Source organism: Plectropomus leopardus, chromosome 6 (assembly GCF_026936395.1).
Source record: "Plectropomus leopardus strain MGB_pleo_1.0 chromosome 6, ASM2693639v1, whole genome shotgun sequence".
In the NCBI taxonomy this organism is placed as follows: Eukaryota; Metazoa; Chordata; class Actinopteri; order Perciformes; family Serranidae; genus Plectropomus; species Plectropomus leopardus.
The window spans coordinates 428,053-450,001 of NC_142181.1; the positions used below are offsets into that span (position 1 = coordinate 428,053).

At 43.6% G+C, this 21,949-nt stretch overlaps 2 protein-coding genes across 3 annotated transcripts; both read left to right on the forward strand.

Annotated features, from left to right (window-relative positions):
* The first annotated feature begins 233 nt into the window (after positions 1–233).
* rnf169 (ring finger protein 169) lies at positions 234–12,696 on the forward strand. 2 transcript variants are annotated; one of them, XR_015776742.1, is made up of 7 exons: positions 234–543; positions 6,784–6,851; positions 6,919–6,981; positions 7,069–7,169; positions 7,753–7,843; positions 8,233–10,456; positions 10,510–12,696. XR_015776742.1 is itself a non-coding variant. In XM_088078402.1 (6 exons), exons 1-6 carry the CDS (start codon positions 273–275, stop codon positions 9,364–9,366), a joined length of 1,728 nt encoding a protein of 575 aa, XP_087934528.1. In that variant the 5' UTR covers positions 234–272; the 3' UTR covers positions 9,367–12,696. The 2 variants fall into 2 exon arrangements, 1 of the variants encoding a protein (XP_087934528.1); XM_088078402.1 differs by having other exon boundaries at positions 8,233–12,696.
* A 656-nt stretch (positions 12,697–13,352) lies between these two features.
* On the forward strand, positions 13,353–20,895 carry spcs2 (signal peptidase complex subunit 2). The gene is made up of 5 exons (XM_088078403.1): positions 13,353–13,472; positions 15,124–15,207; positions 15,298–15,457; positions 17,729–17,864; positions 19,032–20,895. The coding sequence occupies exons 1-5, from the start codon at positions 13,431–13,433 to the stop codon at positions 19,216–19,218; spliced, it is 609 nt and encodes a 202-aa protein (XP_087934529.1). The 5' UTR covers positions 13,353–13,430; the 3' UTR covers positions 19,219–20,895.
* The last annotated feature ends 1,054 nt before the right edge of the window (positions 20,896–21,949 follow it).

The window sequence follows — 21,949 nt, forward strand, 5'->3', positions numbered from 1 at the left end:
ATGGACTTGCAAACTGCAAAATAATGGAATTAAAACGTGATTTAAAATGCGATTAATTCGGGTTAACTGTTGAAATTCTGTAATTGATCGAGATTCAACGTATCGATCGTTTGACGGCCCTAAGAAATATATATATAAACGTTTTATTTTGAAGGGCTGCAGCTCCGCGGTTGGCGGGCTGCACGCGCGTCCAGTGTTTGCTGGCTCGCGCTGTTCCGGCGGCGGAGGGCGGGGTTTGTTGTGAGAGCGGAGAGAGAAGATCACCAGGGAAGATGGCGACCGCAGGGTCCGCCGAACGGCCGGGCTCACCGGCCAGCGCCGCCGCCGGCAGGCACCGCTCCGGCTCCGGCTCCGGGCCCGGAGCGGGGTCCGGGTCCGGGTCCGGCCCGTCGGAGAACGAGGCGAAGAGGTGCTCGGCGTGCTCGGAAGGGCAGCCCGGCGGCGGCCCGGCCTGTCCGCCGTGCGGAGAGCGGCTCCGGAGGAGGAGTGACCCCGAGAGGAGCTGCAGCAGGCCGGGCAGGAGGGACTGCGACAGCCGGAGAGGTCGGTGTGTTTACAGCCGCTGAGTGAGCCCCGCCGTCGGCTGTTTGTTCTCAAAGCAGCCGGCGGGAGACCCAGAGAGGCGGAGCTCACTCTAACTTCATGTTAACTTTAACAGACTTTAGCCAAATTACATTTAGTCTCCAAAAACTCAAACGCGATTTAATCTGACGGAGAATGAAAGTTCATCCAGTCAGACAGAAATGAATGACAGTAAACACACACACACACACGCACACGCACATACCGTTTACACACACACATACACACACACACACACACACACACACCGTTCACACACACACACACACCGTTCACACACACACACACACACACACACACACACACACACACACACACACACACACCGTGCACACACACACACACACACACACACACACACACACGCACATACCGTTTACACACACACACACACACCGTTCACACACACACACACACGCACATACCGTTCACACACACACACACACACACACACACACTGTTCACACACACACACACTCAGGTTAAAGGGGTTATTTCACACAGTTCAGGTCTGAGGTTCAGGACGAGTCCAGACATGTTCAGTAGGAGGAGCTGAGACTCTGCAGGACCTCACCCTGTCCTCATCATGTCCTCCTCATGTCTTTATGTCTTCACCCTGTCTTTATTATGTCTTCATCATGTCTTCACCCTGTCTTTATTATGACCTCATCTTGTCTTTATGTCTTTACCCTGTCTTCATCATGTCTTAATGTCTTCACCCTGTCTTTATTGTCTTAATGATGTCTGTATGTCTTCATCATGTCTTTATGTCTTCACCCTGTCTTTATTATGTCTTCATCATGTCTTCACCCTGTCTATATTGTCTTCATCATGTCTTTATGTCTTCATCATTCTACAATTCTACAATTTCATTTAGCAGACGCTTTTATCCGAAGCGACGCACAACACAAGCAAGAATTTAGACGTAAGGAAAAAACCCTTAGTAAGTGCAAAAAGTGCTTCAGGTGTGATTGGTCACAGGTATTGCCCTCTAGTGGCAGAAGAAGTGCCGCACCCCAGGCCCCCCCCCCCCCTTTTTTTTTTCTTTGTAAGTGCTAGATAATCATTAGGTGCTGGGTTTTGGACCTTCTGACTTAATTTACCCCGAAGGGCAAAGAGGAGAAGAGTCGGGTTAAGTGCCGAGGTGTTCTCGGAACAATTGAGTTTTCCATTGTCTCTTTAAAGTAGAAAGGGACTCAGCAGATCGCACAGAGTTTGGAAGTTTGTTCCACCATTTGGGAACAACAGAAGAGAAGAGTCTGGCTAGAGATTTAGAGCCGTGCTGGGCTGGAAGCACTGGGCGTCTTTCGCATGCAGAGCGTAGTGGGCGAGAAGGAGAGTAGACCTGGATCGGGGATTCCAGGTAGGCTGGAGCAGTTCTTGTGATTGTTTTGTAAGCCAAGAGAAGTGCTTTGAATTTGATTCTGGCTGCCACTGGAAGCCAGTGAAGAGAAAGGTTTCTTGCTGAGTTTGTGGGCACAAGTAGGCTCGAGTCTAGTTGGACACTGATCCGAGGCTGAACAGATGGACAAGCTGGAAAGACCATGAGTTCGGTCTTAGACAGATTTAGCTGAAGGTGGCGTTCCTTCATCCATGCGGAGATATCAGCCAGACACGCTGATATCCGAGCTGAGACCGTTCTGTCATCAGGTGGAAAGGAGAGGAAGAGCTGAGTGTCATCAGCATAGCAGCGGTAGGAGAAACCGTGGGAGCGGATCACTGCACCGAGTGAGGTGGTGTACAGAGAGAAGAGTAGGGGACCAAGCACCGACCCCTGAGGAACCCCTGTCGATAGGCCATGTGGCCTAGACACCTCTCCTCGCCATGACACTCTGAAGGATCTGCCTGTGAGGTAGGACTTGAACCACCATAGGACAGAACCTGAGATGCCGAGCTCAGAGAGTGTGGAGAGGAGGATTTGATGGTTCACCGTGTCAAAGGCAGCAGACAGGTCCAGCAGCAGTAGGACAGAGGATTGACCAGCAGCTCGAGCCAGTCTCAGTGACTCAGTGACTGACAGGAGTGCAGTCTCAGTGGAGTGGTCACACCTGAAGCCAGACTGAAAGGAGTCAAGTAGGCTGTTGTTCCGCAAGTGTTCAGAGACCTGGGGCCTCATGTACAAAGACTTGCGTGGATTTCCTACTGAAACATGGCGTACGCTCAAATCCAGAAAACGTCGTACGCACAAAAAAATCCTGATTTATGAATCTGTGCGCACGCATGAATCCAAGCACATTCCCTTTGTACATCCCAATCAGCGTGGAATTGAGCGCACATGTTGGAGTACCCGACCACTCCCTGTCCACGCCCCCATTTAAATACGCAAATCATATTTAAATAAGCCCTGCACCTGAGATTCCCCTCTCTGCACGATCAGAAAATAAGAAACAAAAGATGAGTAAGACGGGATTTTAAGCTTCCATTCATTAAGTTTATACACTTACACGGATCACACACTATTGTTGCAAATTAGTGCAGAAGTGCGCCGGGGAGAAGGTGAGGCTGATAAGTCTTTACGCACACTTTACGCACGGGGTTATTAACATGAGTACGTTGCGCACAGTGACAAACAGGGGCTTGTTAGAAAGATCTGAAACTGTAGTTTAACCAGCAAAACACAGCAAGTCACTAACGCTAACCGCTGACTAGTAATGATGCGGTGAAGACGGGATATGATTTGGGGACGCACATGCTCAATGCGCATCACAGGGACTAATATTAGGACAATTACACGACAAATTTACTTACCAAGAAGCCACCCATCGCGCACAGTGCCAGCTTATCTGTTCCCAACCATGCTGTTACTCAGAATGCGTGAATCGTGCATTGAACCAGGCCACCTCGCCGCAATGTTGGTTAACTGCATTTGCGCATCACATATGATCTGTACATTGATGGAATGAAAGTGTTTCCTGTTCACGTATACAAATTCATCATGTAACGGCGCTTTTATAGCAATGTGTGTGCAGTCGATAGCTCCGATTACATTAGGAAAACCGGCTCTCGCTGCAAATTGCGCTTTAATGTTGACCTGTTCAGCTGCATGGTATGGGAATTTGATATATCTGGCTGACATGCGGATAATTCCGTCCCACACGGCTGGCATGGCTCGGCTGAGGGTCGACCGGCACGGTCCCGATCGGTCGGCCAGCTCCCTCTGAAATGCCCCGGTTGCCAGGAACCCCAGTGTGGTCAGCACCTGTATGGGCACAGGCAGCGCATGGCTCCTGGCTGTGTTGCGCTCCAAGGCCGGCCGCAGCTCTGCGCACAGTTCCACGAGGATTGCCCTCGGGAACCTAAAGCGGCTGATGAGCCAGTCGTCATCGTGTGCCAGTACGTCGTCTCTGTCTCGAAACACACGCTCTCTTCTAATTGCACCATTTGCAATGTCCTCTAATGCTGCTAAAGCTGCCATTGTTTTCAGCGGTACTTTTTGCACCACTTTGCGAACGCTTTTATATCCACTCATGTAATTGGAGACACGTATGTGTGTGTGTGTGTGTGTGTTAATTGTTCACTGGTGTTAATTGTTCATGTGTCTCTGATGTGCACATCATTAAGTCATCATTCAGAGGACGGATTGGTTACACATGTGTTTATTTTATGTTTCCCAGGATCACCTCTAAGTGTCGCCAAAGTATCAACGGCTGTAGAAATGTGCGTACGCCAGCTATGAAGTTGGCGTGAGGCACCGCACATTTCCACGGTCATTTCACTCTTGATACATCTGAACTTTGCCGTGAGAAAGAGCGTACGCCACGTTTTTGTGCGTACGCACCCTTTATACATGAGGCCCCTGGTTAAATACTGCGCGCTTTTTCGACAGAAATGGTAGAAGTGAGACTGGCCTGTAGTTTTCAACCTGGGCGGGGTTGAGATTAGGCTTTCTGAGCAGTGGGGTGACACGGGCTTGCTTAAAAGTAGCAGGAAAAGTGCCAGTTTTTAGGGAGGAATTGACAATGTGTGTGACTGCAGGTTTGATAGTGGGCAGGATGGTCTGCAGTAGGGCTGCAGCTATCGAATATTTTAGTAATCGAGTATTCTACTGAAAATTCCATCGATTAATCGAGTAATCGGATAAAACATATTTTTGTTTAGTTAAAGAGCAATTATAAATATACATGAGACAATAAGACATTTCACCTAACAATGAACCATTGGTTTCCTTTTTTAACTACCCAGTTAGCTTTATTATGTTATTATTTTCCACCCTCATCACTCTGCAGCGCTGTGTTTGTAGATTAAATAAAGCCTGTATGAAAGGCACGTTAGCCACGCATCCACAGTAGTCATAATTAATAGAAACCTAGCCCTCCGCAGGGCTAACGTTATGTTAGCAAGGTACAGTAACGTTAATCTCATTAATTAGCGCTACGTTAACTTCATTTTGCCTCGTCTCGCATCACGGTCCTCCGCTCTCGGAGTAAACAGGGGGCCTTCGGTGAAGATGCTGCAGCATTGAAGACGTACTGTTGTGGTATGCAAGCGCTGTCTCACAGTGAACACACGCAGCAGTGTTCGCCTCGGTGTCCAGCTTGAAATGTTCCCACACTTTTGACATTTTCTGCCTTTTCTTTGTGCCTTTCTCTTCGCTTTCGTCGCCTTCTTCGTCGTTACCTCTTCATCCATGGTTAAAACCAAACATATCCGCCGCCTCTTTTTTATTCTTTTACGTGCGTGACGTCCGTGCGTTGTGCCGCATTAGAAGTAGTCCGGGCGAAATACCATGCTGTGAGCTGGCAAAATTAAACGATTCCTCGAGGCAGAGAAAATTCCTCGATCATTTTTTGTAATCGAGTTACTCGAATTATTCGAGGAATCGTTTCAGCCCTAGTCTGAAGGATGCGGGTGGGTATTGGATCGAGAGGACATGTTGTGGGTTTTGAGCTCAGAAGAAGTCTGGAGACCTCATCCTCGGTCAGAGGAGCAAAAGAGCAGAGTGAAGCGGCAGTAGTGGGTTTGAGCTGACTGGGCCGGTCAGGCTCAGAGAACTGGTTGCTGATTGCAGCCACCTTTTCAGTGAAAAAGGAGGCAAACATGTCTGGAGTCAGTGTAGGGGAAGGCTGAGCAGCTGGAGGAGAAAGCAAGGAGTTAAACACCATAAACAGTTTTCTGGAGTCAGTAGCAGCACAGATCTTGTTCTGATAGAAGGCTTTCTTAGCAGACTGTAAGGAAGAGGTAAAGGAAGCAAATTTCTGTTTGTATGAGGACAAATCAGTGGGTTCTTGGGATTTACGCCACTTTCTTTCTGCTGCCCTGAGTCCAGTTCTTTGTTCTCTCAGAGCTTCAGAGAGCCATGGACTTGGTTGTTTTTTCTTGGCTGGTTTGGACACCAGGGGGCAGAGTTTGTCCAGAGAGGATGCCAGAGAGGAACAGGGTGTTTCTGTAGCCTCATTAACAGAAAGTGAGGAGAAGTGTGAGTGGTCAGGCATGGCAGAGCTCACCTCATCAGACAGCTGTGCTGCTGTGAGGGACTTATGGTTTCTGCGGAGGGAAATTGTCTGAGTGGGTGTCTGCAATTGCGGAAAGGCAGCTGCAAATTTTACCAAGAAATGGTCTGACAGGTGTAGAGGGGTAACTGTCACATCTGCTATGGAGCAGTTACGAGTCAGCACCAAGTCAAGGACTTTACCAGCTTTGTGGGTGGGAGGAGAAGGAGCTAGTTCAAGTGCAGAGGAGGAGAGTAGTGCCAGAAAGTTGTTTGCCAGAGTACTGTCAATGTGAATGTTCATGTCTCCCATGACAATCAGTGGTGTGCCATCATCAGGGATGTCAGAGAGTAACATGTCCATTTCAGAGACAAAGCCATCCAGATTACCCCCTGGTGGGCGGTACACAACCAGAATATATGCTTTGATGATGCTTTTATGTCTGTATGTCTTCATCATGTCTGTATGTCTTCATCATGTCTGTATGTGTACATGTACACATATATGTATATGTAATTGTATGGGGGCAGAGGGGTGCTGATAACGTGTCGGGGGCCTCTGGTTACGTACGGATGAACCGCTTTAAACCGGTCGTTGAAATGGGATAAATATTAAGAAAAACGTTGAAAACGTGTCAGAACAGACGTGTTATCAGGAGACGTGAATCAACATGTGATTTTATGTTCTGTGACTGTCGAACGGCACTTTCTTTTTTGGCTGTGTTTATGTATTTATTGATTATTCGGTGACTGTGGCGGTTTTGTGTCCTCAGAGTTCTTTGTCTCTCCTGTTCACGTCCCAAAATGTTGCGACGCACAGTCGGGCCCGGGGAAACACAAGGTGAGTGAGCTGTCCTGCGGTCAGTGAAGGCAGCGTGCGCTCAGACTGACGCCGGTTTGTGTTTCAGCTGCTGCCGTTGGACGACCGAGACGAGCCGAAGAGGAGGAACTGCAGAGACGATGACGAGCCGGTGAGTCCGCGCAGCTCAGAGAAATCGGCTGCTTCAGACGCTCGCTGTGGATTCACGGCGAGACGTTTTCTGTGCGTTCTCCTTCAGGGCGTGCTGTCGGACTCGGAGAACGAGGAGCCGGTTGGCAGGAGGATCAGAAACATTTCGGCCTTCGTCAGGAAAACCAAAAACTGCGCAGCTTTCACGGGGTGAGCACAAGTCGCTGCGTCCTCAAAGTACAGGTCGACCCATGTCGCTTTCTCAGGGCTGATACCATTATTATTATAACCATTATTATTATTACTATTATTACTATTATTATTATTATTATTATTATTATTATTATTATTATTATCACCACCATTATTATTATTATTATTATTATTATTATTATTATTATTATTATGAGGTAATGAGGCCCTGACATGTTCTGACATTTTTTTCTTTAAAGAAAAAAGTCACCGTACATTTTTGGCTTTAAAAAAAAAAACTTTGGGCGATTTTTAAATTTATTTTTGAATTGAACAAATCCCTCCTTTGTGCTTAAAACATTATTTCACCAGCTGCTCCCCTCTAATAAATAACAAACATTCCCTAATTGATATTTAAATATTCGGTTCCAATTCTGTATGCAGTCATTATTTTTTAAGTAATACTTATTTTGAAAGGGTGTTATATAGTGATGAAGTGAAAGTGATGGTCTTTAAAATGTGCTTTAAAGTCCTGGAAACATCCTGGAAAGTTATTGGTAAAATGTGTATGAACCTGCACGTTTTCGCTCTTCTTCTTCAGTGGTTCTCAGAGGAGTCAGAGCTGCACCGACCCGGTGGAGGACCGCGGAGCGAAGCCAAAGGTCGTCCTGCAGCCGGCGCTCGTGGACAGAGTACGTCACGTGACCTGCGGTGTCTCTGTGTCATAACAACCATCATAAACGCTGAACATGTAACAGAATTTATGCTTTAAGGTCGCTCTTCCAAAGATTCATGTTGGTGTGAACTCACGTTCAAGAAAAAAGGAAAAGGCCAAACGTTTTCTTCGTTGTCACCAAAAATTCAAAAGGCCAAATTCTTTTCTCGAAAAAAGTTAAAAAAAAAAAAAAATTGCTCTTTTTAAAAGCAAAAATCTTTTCTTTGAAAATCACCAAAAAGTTGAAAAGAAAAAAAGTGAAAACTTTTTTTAATGTTTTGTTTATCGCTACAAAAATCATCAAACGTTTTAAAGAGAGAAAAGTCCGTGACGCGTTCTGAGGTCAGGTTGTGTCTCTCTCGTCAGGTTGGCATCAGCCACAGTTTCACCGCAGGGATACTCCTGTCCTCCGAGAACAGCCGTTCCGTCTCCGCTCCCATCGCCGCTCCAGACCGGAGGCTCACCTGGCGAGCGGTCGTGTCCTCGTCGTCGACTCCTCTGGGCGTCCCTCCGCCGCGCCCCGAGCGCTCCATCAGCCCAGAGAGCAACGACAGCATCTCCGAGGAGCTCAACCACTTCAAGCCCATCGTCTGCTCGCCGTGCACGCCGCCCAAACGCCTGCCGGACGGCCGCCTGCTGGAGCCAACCATCGTCAAGTCCACGCCCAGGAACCTGAGTCGCGGCCTGCAGAAGGCCACCAGCTACGAGGCCAGCCCCGCCGTCCTGCAGAAGTGGCGGCAGATTGAGCTTGACCGCCAGAGCCTCAAAGTCAACTCCAAGGCCACGCTGACGAGCCCCGTCAAGGAGCTCCACGCCAAGGCCGCCGGCGGGGGGGACGACGCAAAGACCCAGCCGTCCTCGGCGGCGGGAGACGGAGTGACGCCCGCCAACAAAAGGAGGCTGCTGTTCGAGCCGCCGACCGCTGGAGACTCGGACGCCTTCCACAAACAGTCCATAAAGATCCGGGTCCCTGCCATCCGCTGCAGCGGCGAGGCGGCCTTCAGAGCGAGCTCAGACTCTGAGGCAACTCCTGAATCCTGCAGCGGAGGAGGAGGAGCAGGAGCGGCGCTCTTTAGTCGCAGACAGTCGTTCTCGCCGTACACGAAGAACTCTGGTTTCCAGTCGTGTAAGTTTGTGCCAAAGGACTCGCAGAGTCCGAAGAAGGAGTCCGACAGTAGCCTCCACAACCAGTCTACCTCACGGAAGGGCAAGAAGCGGGACCAGAAGACCAAACACCTGGACTCGGAGCGGGACTCGGACCTGAAGCGGAGCCGCTCTGTCGGCCAGGAGGCCTTCGACGAGCGCTACATCCGCCAGCTCCGGCAGGAGCGCCGCGACCGCACGCTCGCCCTCAAACTGCAGAGACAGTTCGACCTGGAGAACCAGACCGCCAACCGCCGCAGGAGCCCCGACCAGTACTTCCTGCGGTCCTGGATGTCCAATCAGAACCGCAGGAGGCGTGGCTTAAGGAGATCCCGACGAATCAACAAGAAGCACTAGAGAGGAGTCGTCCGGCGACTTGGCACAAAGAGACTCGAAGAGGTTTAAATATGCAAAGCGACGAAAGGTTTGAATGTTTTTACACGACAGGCGAGGACAGAGCTTATAACAGGGTTCATATGGACATGGAAAACCTGGAACAGTCCTGGAATTTGCTAATAGCAATCTCCAGGCTTGGAAAAGTTTTGGAATTCTAAATATACCCTGAAAGTTTTTAAAAGTCCTGGAATTTTGTTTTACAAACCTGTATGATAACACATGATGTGTTCAAGGACCGTCGGAAATTTGAAAATCCAACAGTAATTTCAGTTTTTACAGTTTCTGGCTGATAAATTGGATTATTTTGGGATTTTTTAAAGAAAGAAACAGTTCAAAAATCTTAAATAAAAATGAATAGCAAATGTTTTCTTTAAAAATCAAAACAAACAAAATTCAACAAACAAGCTGAATTATTTTCTTCTTTCTTCTTTCTATCATTTTTAAAGTTAAAAAAAAATCCCAAATATTTTCTTTAGAATTTGCCAAAAATGTACAAAAGTGCCAAGTTTTTTTCTTAAAAAAAAAAAAAAAAAAACGGAAAAAAGGTTACAATCGAAAAAATAACTAAAAAGGCCAAAAAAAAATCACCATTTTCGTTCAATTGCAAAAATCTTTTAAGAGAAAAAGGCCAAAATGAATAATGTCACCAAAAAGACAAACATGCTATCAGAGAATGTTTGGCCTTTAAAATTAGCCACAAAATCCTGGAAAGGTCCTGGAAAGGTCCTGGAACCCTGTTATAAACTCTGAAACATTTCCTCCGAACGTTGTTTCTGCTGATCTTTTCACCAGCAAACCACCAAAAACTGAACCAGAATCAGACAAATGAACTCAATCATTCACCAGACGGATCAGTAGGAGGGGCCAGACCTGATGCCACCCCTCACACCTGAGGTCGGGCCCCTGGTGGCCCCCAGCACACTCAGAGACCCTCAACACCTGGTTCGGGCTCTCTGGAGGCCGCTCATACTTCATCACACTCTGCTGTTACATAATTTCAGGGGCTGCTTCAGGGGGCCTCTGGAGGTCTGAGACTTCAGGGGCCACAGAGGTCTGAGGCTTCAGGGGGCTTCTGGAGGTCTGAGACTTCAGGGGCCTCTGGAGGTCGGAGGCTTCAGGGGCCTCTGGTGGTCTGAGACTTCAGGGGCCACAGAGGTTGGAGGCTTCAGGGGCCACAGAGGTCTGAGGCTTCAGGGGCCTCTGGAGGTCGGAGGCTTCAGGGGCCACAGAGGTCTGAGGCTTCAGGGGCCTCTGGAGGTTGGGGGCTTCAGGGGCCACAGAGGTCTGAGGCCTCAGGGGCCTCTGGGGGTCCTAAAGAAGTCAAACCTGGAGCTGTCAGAGTCGTCAGTGTTTTTCTGTCTGCGGCCGCGTTCACATTACTGGATCTGAGCTTTAACCTGGAAAGTTCTGGATCAGGACCTCCAGGACTCAGCTGATTAATCTACACTGAAGAAATACTCAGTAAAAGTACTAATACTTCAGAGCAGAAGACTGTAAGTATAAAGTTCTCAGAGTGAGGATCATCGTGTGTTTCGGCCTCCAGATGTTTGTTTGTTAATCCTCAATCTCATAAAGTCAAAGTACGGAAGCTCATTTATGCCAGTGCGATGGAATCAAATATCCTTTACCTACCTTTCCTAGAAATAATGAGTTACTGTGTCAAACTTATTAGAGTTAGTATTTCAAAATAACAAAACATCTCAAAAATATGCATCAAAGAAAATGAATTAGTATTTCAAGTAATCATGTAGTATCCCTGAATAATAAATTAATATCTAAAAAAAAGAAATAATATCTAAAAATAATGACGAATGAAGTATCAGACATTTTTGAGTTACTATCTCACAACAATAACACAGTATCTCAAAATAATAACATAGCATTTTAAAAATTTGCATCTCAAAATAATGAGTTAATATCTCTAACTCCTGGGTTGATATCTGAAAATAATCAGCCTATTAAAAAAATAGTATTTCAAAATATGGAATAAGAAAGAAAGATCGCGTCACAAACTTATAAGTTAATTCTAAAAAAATTAGGCAATTACCCAAAAAAATGACATCTTAAAAAGTAATATCTAAAGCAGAATAAATATTTCAAAATAATTCTCTAATATTTCCAAAATAATGATGTAATATATCAAAGAAATTAGTATTTCAAAAAAACTTGTCCATATTTCAAATGAATGGCCTTGTTTCTCCCAAACAATGAGTAAATAAGATAAAATATTAAAATGATAACATATATCTAAAAAAAAAGAGATGATGTCTCAAACTTAAAAGTCAACACTAAAAAAAATGTCAATGTCTCAAAATAATGGCATTATATCTCAAAAAGTAATATCTTAAAAAAATGAGTCCTGATATCTCAAAAATGATATAAATATTTAAAATATCTCAAATTAATGACGGAGTACATCAAAGAAATGTGTATTTCAAAATGTGGAATTAGTTTTTCAAAAAAAAGGTGTCTCAAACTTAAAAGTCATCTAAAAATGGTCAGTATCTCAAAATAATGACAAAATATAACCCCTGACTCTAACTCGTCCCCTCGTATCTCCAAAATGCTAATATCCCGAAAATAATAACATCGCTCAAACTAATCTGATGATATCTCAAAATAAAAATGAGTAATTCAGAAATAATGACTGAATGTCAGAAATAATAACGAGATAGTAATATTATTAGGGAGTAATATTCATACTATGGACTATTTAGAGATACAAAGTCACTTTTAGAGTCAGTTTCTCATAATGTCTTTTTTTTTTTTTTTTTTTTAAATATCACATTGGCATTATTGTGTTTCCGTACGTATCAATAACGTGAATGCGGTTTTGCTCCATCAGCTGTCGATCATGTGTTTTACATTCCTTCTTTCTGTTAACGTGAAATCATCAGCAGGAGTGAGATGAGTATTATTGTTATTATTATTATTATTATTTTTATTATTGTGTTATTGAGCGAGTTTCAAGTGTTTCTCTTCAGAGACTCTGAAGGGCTTTTTTGTATTTTTCGTTTTTTTTTTATCCGATGTCACACGAGCTTTACTCTCTACAGCAGTGATATGCACATTTTATAAAGTCGTACTAAAGTGTTCAGGCGTGTTCAGGTGTGTGTTCAGGTGTGTGTTCAGGTGTGTGTTCAGGTGTGTGTTCAGGTGTGTGTGTGAGTTGATGCTGAGTGCCAAATGATCAGAGAGCGTCTGGCAGACCGTGTTAATAATTCAGTGGTTTTTTGTATGAGAGAGATCTGTGGCTGCTGAAACCAAGAAAAACCTGCAGACCTGAGACAACATGCGTCCTGTCGTCTTTACACAGTGTCACTGATTTATTCACTCTGTGTATTTATACATGCAATATGTAGTACATGTACTATTACTGCTGGTAGAAGAATTCAGATCCTTTCTGAAGTAAAAGGACTTATACTACTCTGTAAAAATACTCTGTTACTAGTTAAAGTCCTGCATTGAAGATTTTACTGAATAAATGATTAAGTATATTCAGAGGGAAAAGAAACTACTGAATGAACTGAAAAGTACCCAAGGCAGAAAAATCTTTTTAAAAAAACTACAGAAATCGAAAATAGAAAAAAAACAAGCCCAAACCTAAAATGATCATTTACACCCTAAAACAAAAAAGACCACCCCAGAATGATCTAAATTATGAACTGATTATGTACTCTTTTTAAAAATAAGTATTAATTATTAAATAACTATTATTTATTTAAATAATTATTAACTATTAATTAATTTATATAACAATTAATAAATAAATTATGAAATTTATTAAGTAAATATTTAATTAAAAAACAGACATACACTTTCAAAAATACCTCTAAATTATGAATCACAATCACAAAACTAAAATTATTTGACTCGAGTGAGTGAATTTGTGCGTGGGAACAAAGAGCGCGCACGCCGCTGCCACGGGCACGCGGACGCGATGACGTGTCCGGCCGTTCAAATTTCTCGTAGAGCCAATCAGAAGCGTCCAGGTCACAGGTGCCGCGTGCGTAGCGGAAGTGAAGATGGCTGCTGCGAGGAACGGAAAGAGTGGACTCCTGGAGAAAGTGAGCAGTTAAACTTTTACTGTTTCTGTTGAGCTGTAAACAAAAGCGGAGTTTTTATTTTTCGTTTGTTATTTTCCGCCCGGAGCTCAGACCGACGCAGCGGAGACCGCGTCTGTGCGCGCGCCGCCTAGCGTCACCCGCTGCAGCTAGCCGTTAGCCGGCTGAGCTAACGGCTAACAGGCTGAAATGAAAACATGGACACGTGAATGTTTTTAATAAAAACTGGAGCCGAGCTGATGAGGAGGCGAAGCCGGCTTTGTGTCTGCTGCGTTTGTTCATCGGTGCGTGTTCAAACTGCAGCCGGACGTTTAGTTCTCTGTTTCCAGCTGTTACACACAGCTGCTGCTCAGCAGGCTGCACCAAACCCCATTCAGAAAACAGCAGATTTAAGAGGGTTCAGCCGCTCAGTTACTATGGAGACTCAGCAGTCCGCCTCAGTTCAGTGACAGCTGTTGGTTTATCTGAAACTGCTGCTGCGGAAAGAGGGGGGCACTGCACACTCACCGATCAATAACCGATCAATAACCGATCAATAACTTCTTATTTGAAGTCCATTTTAAGTCGTCATCGGTGTGGAGGCAGATTTGTTTCAGTATTAGTTAGACTGTTTTATTTATAATTTATGTTTGTAATTGTTCTTCCGTTTCATGCAGGCGTCTTTCAGTGTTTTGAATATGCATTTTATATTTTTTTGCATTTCATGTAAAGCATCCTTGAGTGCTTAGAAAAGCACAATATTAGTCCTATCTATCATTATTATTATTGTTGTAGCTCTTATTATCATTGTGTAATCTGTAAATATAAAACAATTTCAACAAATTCAAAGACGATTTGCAACAAACAAAAATATATTTCAGTAGATTTTATATTTTAGTACAACTTACCATATTTTGGTATATTGCGGGTAGGGCTGGGCGATATGGAAAAAAGTCTTATCATGACAATTTTTTCATATCAGTCAATATCGATATATATATTTATCACGATATCCATCAAATCAGTATTTCTGTGGAGCTTAAAGGTCCCTTTGACTCCTCAGTGAGATATGAAGATATCATCAGGTTCATTTAGGTTTAAATATTTATTTTCTGTCAGACATTGAACATGACAAATATACTGTAGAACAGCATCACCAGCTGGAGGACCTATTCTACTAAAACTCACAGAGGTCCAGGTACTAAAAGGTCCTCCCAGCAAAGGTCCGAGCCTCATACCTAAAATCAATATCAACATTAACTGAACATTTTACTTTGATTACAATTAAAGATCGATTATTTTGCTTTTTTGTGGTTTGTTTTTTGCCCTCAGAGTTCACTGACACAGTGTCATGTGACCATGGTGTGTTGGAGTGTAATAAACATATGATTTATTATTATTTATAAAACTTTCCAGCATTATATAAAAATGAAAAGCTCCATCTGAAACAAACTTCAGGTAAATTTCAGCACATTGTGCTGATAATAGGCCAACCTCCACCAAACATGAAGATAAACTTTCAGAAAACAGGAATCAATCAAAGAATAAAACTGAATATATTCGTGTTGATACTGGACCGATGATTATCATTTTTCTTCAGTGTTTTGCTGGAGAATAAATATTAAAAAGTCATAAAGCGTGAGACGGTGAGTAATAATCGATATTTGTGTTTCAGTGGAGAATCGATGAGAAGCCGGTGAAAATCGATAAATGGGACGGAGCCGCGGTGAAGAACTCTCTGGACGACGCTGCCAAGAAGGTCAGCTTTCATTCTGAAAGGCCGTCAACTGATGTGAAACAGTTTGTGATAATCAATAATCAGTAATCGGTGGTGGTGTGTGGCGTTCAGGTGCTGCTGGAGAAGTACGGTTACGTGGAAAACTTTGGGCTGGTGGACGGTCGCCTGCTGATCTGCACCATTTCCTGTCTGTTTGCCATGCTGGCGCTGGTCTGGGACTACCTGCACCCGTTCCCCGAGTCCAGACCCGTCCTCGCCTGCTGCGTCATCTCATATCCTTCCACATAGGGGACACAGGAAGTCCACCTGAGTCTACCCGAGTCCACCCGGTCTCATGGTAACGAGGCTTGTTTGAGACGAGCTGCGGCTCCAGAGCAAACGTCAGTCAGAGGTTTTTACGGTGTTCACGTGGTCGTGAGAAACCTGGAAAAGTCATGGAATTTGCAGATAGCCAGTTCCAGGCCTGGAAGATTTTAGTAAAATTAAATATGCTCTGAAAGTTTTAGAAAGTCCTGGACTTTAGTTTCACAGACCTGTATAATCGCACATGATGTGTTCAAGGACCGTCAGAAATGGTATAATCCAATGATAGTCTGTGTTTTTATCGTTTCTGGCTGTGATGAACGATGGTTTGGAGGGCATGTTGTCTTTAAAAGTCGCTTAACACTTTTGAAGAAAAAAAATGGCAAAAAGTTTTGTTTCTTTTAAAATAGCTAAAACAATTTTAAGAAGAAAAAAAAAAGCCCAAATATTTTCTTTAGAAATTGCCACAATTTAAAAATAAAGATAGCCAAAACTTTTCTTTAGAACTCTCCAAACATTTTTTAAGAACAAAAGGCCTTTTTTGTTTAAAATGTGCTACGAAATTATAAATAAAATAAAAATCGGAAAAATGTTTATTTTTAAATCATTTTAACTTGTTAAGAACGTGTTGTCCTTCATAATTTCAAATAATTTTCTAGAAAAATAATTGCCAAATATTTCTTCCCAACAAATTGAAGAAAATTTGATTGCCAGATATTTCAAAGCAGAAAAAAAGCAAATGTTTTTACTTTAAAAATCATCAAAACATTGTCCAAAAAAGTCTTTTTTTTTCTTTAAAAATCACCAACAATTTTCTGGGAGAAATAAATAACTATAGCTTTTTTCTTCAAAAATACCACATTTTCTTTTAAAGAATTTTTTTTTTTTTTTTTAAATCTTCAAAAAAATGTGAACAAAAGGAAATAGCCTTCACCCCAAATGTTTTAAAGACATTTTTGCTGCCAAATTGTATTTTTTATGTGAAAAAAATAAAAATAAAAAATTGCTGAAATTCTTTTAAGATTTCTAAACACTCCAAAAAGCCACGGTTTTTTTTCTTTTAATTTTTTTTAAAATGATGATGGAAATACAAAATGGCATGTTTTCTTAAAAAATCTGCAAAAATATTTAAATGAAAAAAGAAATTGCCAATCTTCTTAAGGAAAACGCGCCCTCTGAACCTGCATGGGTGGGGTTGGTCTCTAAGGAGTCTCTGAGGTAGTGTGGGCCCAGTAGGGTGTTGACTCAGGAGTCTCTGAGGTGGTGTGGGCTCAGTAGGGTGTTGACTCAGGAGTCTCTGAGGTAGTGTGGGCTCAGTAGGGTGTTGACTCAGGGGTCTCTGAGGTAGTGTGGGCTCAGTAGGGTGTTGACTCAGGGGTCTCTGAGGTGGCGTGGGCTCAGTAGGGTGTTGACTCAGGAGTCTCTGAGGTGGCGTGGGCTCAGTATGGTGTTGACTCAGGGGTCTCTGAGGTGGTGTGGGCTCAGTAGGGTGTTGACTCAGGGGTCTCTGAGGTGGTGTGGGCTCAGTAGGGTGTTGACTCAGGGGTCTCTGAGGTGGTGTGGGCTGAGTAGGGTGTTGACTCAGGGGTCTCTGAGGTGGTGTGGGCTGAGTAGGGTGTTGACTCAGGGGTCTCTGAGGTGGTGTGGGCTGAGTAGGGTGTTGACTCAGGAGTCTCTGAGGTGGTGTGGGCTGAGTAGGGTGTTGACTCAGGGGTCTCTGAGGTGGCGTGGGCTCAGTAGGGTGTTGACTCAGGAGTCTCTGAGGTGGCGTGGGCTCAGTATGGTGTTGACTCAGGGGTCTCTGAGGTGGCGTGGGCTCAGTAGGGTGTTGACTCAGGGGTCTCTGAGGTGGTGTGGGCTCAGTAGGGTGTTGACTCAGGGGTCTCTGAGGTGGTGTGGGCTGAGTAGGGTGTTGACTCAGGGGTCTCTGAGGTGGTGTGGGCTGAGTAGGGTGTTGACTCAGGGGTCTCTGAGGTGGTGTGGGCTGAGTAGGGTGTTGACTCAGGGGTCTCTGAGGTGGTGTGGGCTCAGTATGGTGTTGACTCAGGGGTCTCTGAGGTGGTGTGGGCTCAGTATGGTGTTGACTCAGGGGTCTCTGAGGTGGTGTGGGCTCAGTAGGGTGTTGACTCAGGAGTCTCTGAGGTGGTGTGGGCTCAGTATGGTGTTGACTCAGGGGTCTCTGAGGTGGTGTGGGCTCAGTATGGTGTTGACTCTGGAGTTGTTTCCCTAACAGTCCTCACGTACTTCATCATGATGGGCATCCTGACGCTCTACACCTCCTACAGAGAGAAAAACATCTTCCTGGTGTCGCTGCAGAAGGATCCGGCGGGGATGGATCCCGATCACGTCTGGCAGCTCTCGTCCTCCCTCAAACGGTTCGATTTTGTTTTCCTCAGAAATCACAAAAACAATCTTAAATACATTTTCTTTAAAAATCAGTTATATTTTGACAGGAAAATATAACTGTAACTTTCTTTTAAAAAAACAAAATCACTAAAAATGTAAAGAAAAAAATAGTCAAAAGTTTTTAAAGAGAAAAAAGTAATAGAAAACTAAATCACCATTTTTCCTTAAAAATAACAAAAAAAATAGAATTTTAACATTTTTGTTGAAGGTAACAAGCATGTTTTTAATATCAGCAGTGAAATAGATACAAAAAGTCATTTAAAGCTGTATGCCCCTCCTCTAAAGCCAAAATAAAAAAGCCCCCCTCATAAATAACTAACAGTCCCTAAGTTATATTAGAATATTCAGCTCTGATCCTGATCTGAAGTCACCGTTTTTTAAATCATATAGATTTAAAAAAGCTGAAAAACAGCCGATGAGGAGGATCGACGGTCGTTTCAGAGAATGTTTGATCTTTAAAATTTGCTTAAAAGTCCTGAACGTTTATATTTAATGCAGTGAATTATGACACGCACGCACACACACACACACACACACACACACACACACACACATACACACATACACATGCACATACACGCACGCACGCACGTACCAAACAGACACACACACACACACACACACACACACACACACACACACACACACATACATACACGCACGCACGTACCAAACACACATGCACGCACACACACCTGCGCGGTTAAACCAGACTTTGTACCGAATTAAAGCTCTAAAATGTTCTGATTTAAAACGGGAAACGCTGCCATAGTGAGTCGGGATAAAAGCTACAGATAAAAAGATGACAAAAACAATGATAATAATAACAACAATAATAACAATAATAATAATAATAATTAATATATGAAAGGAAAACAGCAACTTGTATTAAAATAGATCAAAATGTTAAGAAATAATCCGATGATTTACCGTCCTGCAAAACTGAAGAAAATGTATAAATACACAGTCAATAAGTAAAAATATCGCTGTATTCAAACGTAAAATAAAAACAAACAAACTTGTATTTCAAAGAAATCTTTGTGTGAATTTGCGAAATGAAGCGTGAATTTTCTGTTGTTTACCTGGTAGACGGTCATGTGACTGTGTGTACTGACGCCGTGCGCTTTGTGTCACAGGTTCGATGACCAGTACACTCTCCGAGTGTCCTTCTCCGACGGGAAGTCCAAGAACTCGCGGGAGGCCGAGTTCACCAAGTCCGTGTCGGCGTTCTTCGACGAGAACGGGACGCTGGCGATGGACCAGTTTGAGAAGTGTGTTTCTAAACTGCACGACACGCTGGCGTCCGAAAAGAAGAGCAAATAATTCAGAGCGTGAAAACGGCATTTACGCAAAAACTTCCTCTGAAACGGGCAGATGAAATATTAAATCAGCGTTTCATACTTTCTCCTTTTTATCTTTGCCGTTTCACTGTTTTCACGAGGATGACATGAAAATTTGACCGTTAATCCAGCCGTCGTTCTTTTGACATCTCTCACTATTTTCTGCCCACAACTTTCTCAATTAACTCGATAAAATGTTTAAAAAGGGTGAAAAAGACAAGTCCAGCTCCAGGACGACGTCTTTCACATTCAGAGAAACACGAGACCAAACTGACCGAAGCCTCAAAACCGACTTTTTTATTTCGAACAGTTTAGTGTGAAAAATGGTTTTAACGGTCGCTTATTTTCCTGCCGATCTCGTCGTCTGCTGGAAGTTGAAACGTTGCGGTTTAGCTCAAACTTTTTTTTTTCCGGCTTCTTAATGTTGAAAAAACAAAAAGTGACGTTGTTTTTTCAAAACTGCTTCAGCTGTTTTTGCCCATAAAGACGTTTAAGATAAAAATCAGCAGCTCATGGGATCATTTTTTTACGCTCTTCATATTTATTTTCGGCCTAACGAGCCATGGGAACGCGGACTCGGCTCCATCCCATAATAACATTTCAGCGCGGAGAGTCGTGACCGAGTCCAGGTTTATTTCGTTTATTAAAAAGACAGATTTTAAAGCAGACCATGGACGTCCATTTCCACGAAAAAAAGAAAAATCCCGTAAGTCAATAAAATGAGAAGATTTGTCGACTGAAAGAGTTAATGTTTGAACATAATGTGAAAATAACGATTTATCTCAAAATAACGGTACGATGTCTCATAACATCGAGAAATAAATCAAATTAAAACATAATAAATAATCTGATTATTTTGATTATTAATCAATAATCTAAATAATTAATAAGGTCTTTAAGATGACTTTATTTTAAAATAATGACTCAGCAGGACGGTGTGGTGACTCAGCATTTTGACATCTCTAAATAATGACTCTCTTATCTGGAAATAGTGACAGAATCTGGAAATGACGCCAAACGTGTCACCATCATGACGGCAACTAAAAATAATCCATTATTGTGGCGAAATAACCCAAAATATTGAGTTAATTAATGAGTTCAGCGTCCGAAGAACAACGAGAAAGCAGAAAATAATCAGTAACTGGACTTTAAAAAGTGACTTTGTGTTTTAAGATAAAAACGCTCATCGTGTCTCGACATGAAGACAGGGTCCAAAAATAAAAACCGTCTCTGAGTGATCTCAGCGAAGACACTTTATATCGTAAAGTTTCTCATTATTTCTTCGAATAAGTTCTTATTTCGAGGTGAATCCTCGTTGTGAGAACATTTCTCCGTAATGACGGACACGTTTGTTTGTTTCCTTTCAGATGTCGAATTAAAGACGTTTGAGCGTCAGTTTGTAAAAAGGTTCGTGGACTGTTTGGATTTTTGTTTCCGTCTCGCTGACGTTTCGTTTGTGTTCCCCTAAACGTCAGATTATCGTTTTAACTTCGGCTAAATGAACTGAGCGCAGACGTCGCGGTTTCCTCAGACGTTGACGCCTTACAGCAGGAAGTGACCGAACGTCCGCCAGACTTTGATTTTCAGTGACTTTTTATTTTATTATTTTCTCTGTAACGTCTGTCGAGTTTCACATTAAAGATGGAGATTGTTACCGAAACGTTTCAGAGATCCTGACTGAGTTCATACATCAGGGGCCACCATCAGGGGCCACCGCCAGGGACGATCAGGGGCCACGATTGGGGGCCTCGACCAGGGGGCCCCAAACATGTCTCTCTGATTTTAGGATGTTTCTGGGATTTTTTATTCTTTCTAAAATATAAAGACTGTTCTAGGGTTATAGGCCATTTTTCGGATTTTAGGCCATTTTTCGGATTTTAGCATGTTTCAAGGATTGAAGACATTTCTAGGTTTTTAGGATGTTTTACACATTTTAGGACATTTTTAGGTTATTTCTCATGTTTAAGGACATTTGGGATGTTTCTCCTGTTTAGGACGTTTTTCAGCTTTTAGGACATTTCTCTGATTTTAGGACATCAGTGTCTCAGCTGTGTCCTCTGTCGGGGGTGTGGGGGATCCTCCTCTGTTTTATGTCTCTGAGACCTTATGGAGATTAAAAGGTCAAAAACTATTCACAGAGTAGAAAATGTTTGGAGCCACCAGGGGCCCTATCAGGGGCCAGGTTTGGCCCTCAGGCTGTAAGTTTAGTATGTTGAAGTGTGCTGATGGTCAGTGTGTTTTCTGCTGTTAGTCCTGCAGGAGGAGCTGTCCTCCTCTCTGAGTCTGCTCCTCCTCTCTGAGTCTGCTCCTCCTCTCTGAGTCTCTGCTCCTCCTCTCTGAGTCTCTGCTCCTCCTCTCTGAGTCTCTGCTCCTCCTCTCTGAGTCTCTGCTCCTCCTCTCTGAGTCTGTTCCTCCTCTCCTCCTCTCTGCTCCTCCTCTCCTCCTCTCTGCTCCTCCTCTCTGAGTCTGCTCCTCCTCTCCTCCTCTCTGCTCCTCCTCTCTGAGTCTCTGCTCCTCTCTGAGTCTCTACTCCTCCTCTCTGAGTCTCTGCTCCTCCTCTCTGAGTCTCTGCTCCTCCTCTCTGAGTCTGTTCCTCCTCTCCTCCTCTCTGCTCCTCCTCTCCTCCTCTCTGCTCCTCCTCTCTGAGTCTGCTCCTCCTCTCTGAGTCTGCTCCTCCTCTCTGAGTCTGCTCCTCCTCTCTGAGTCTCTGCTCC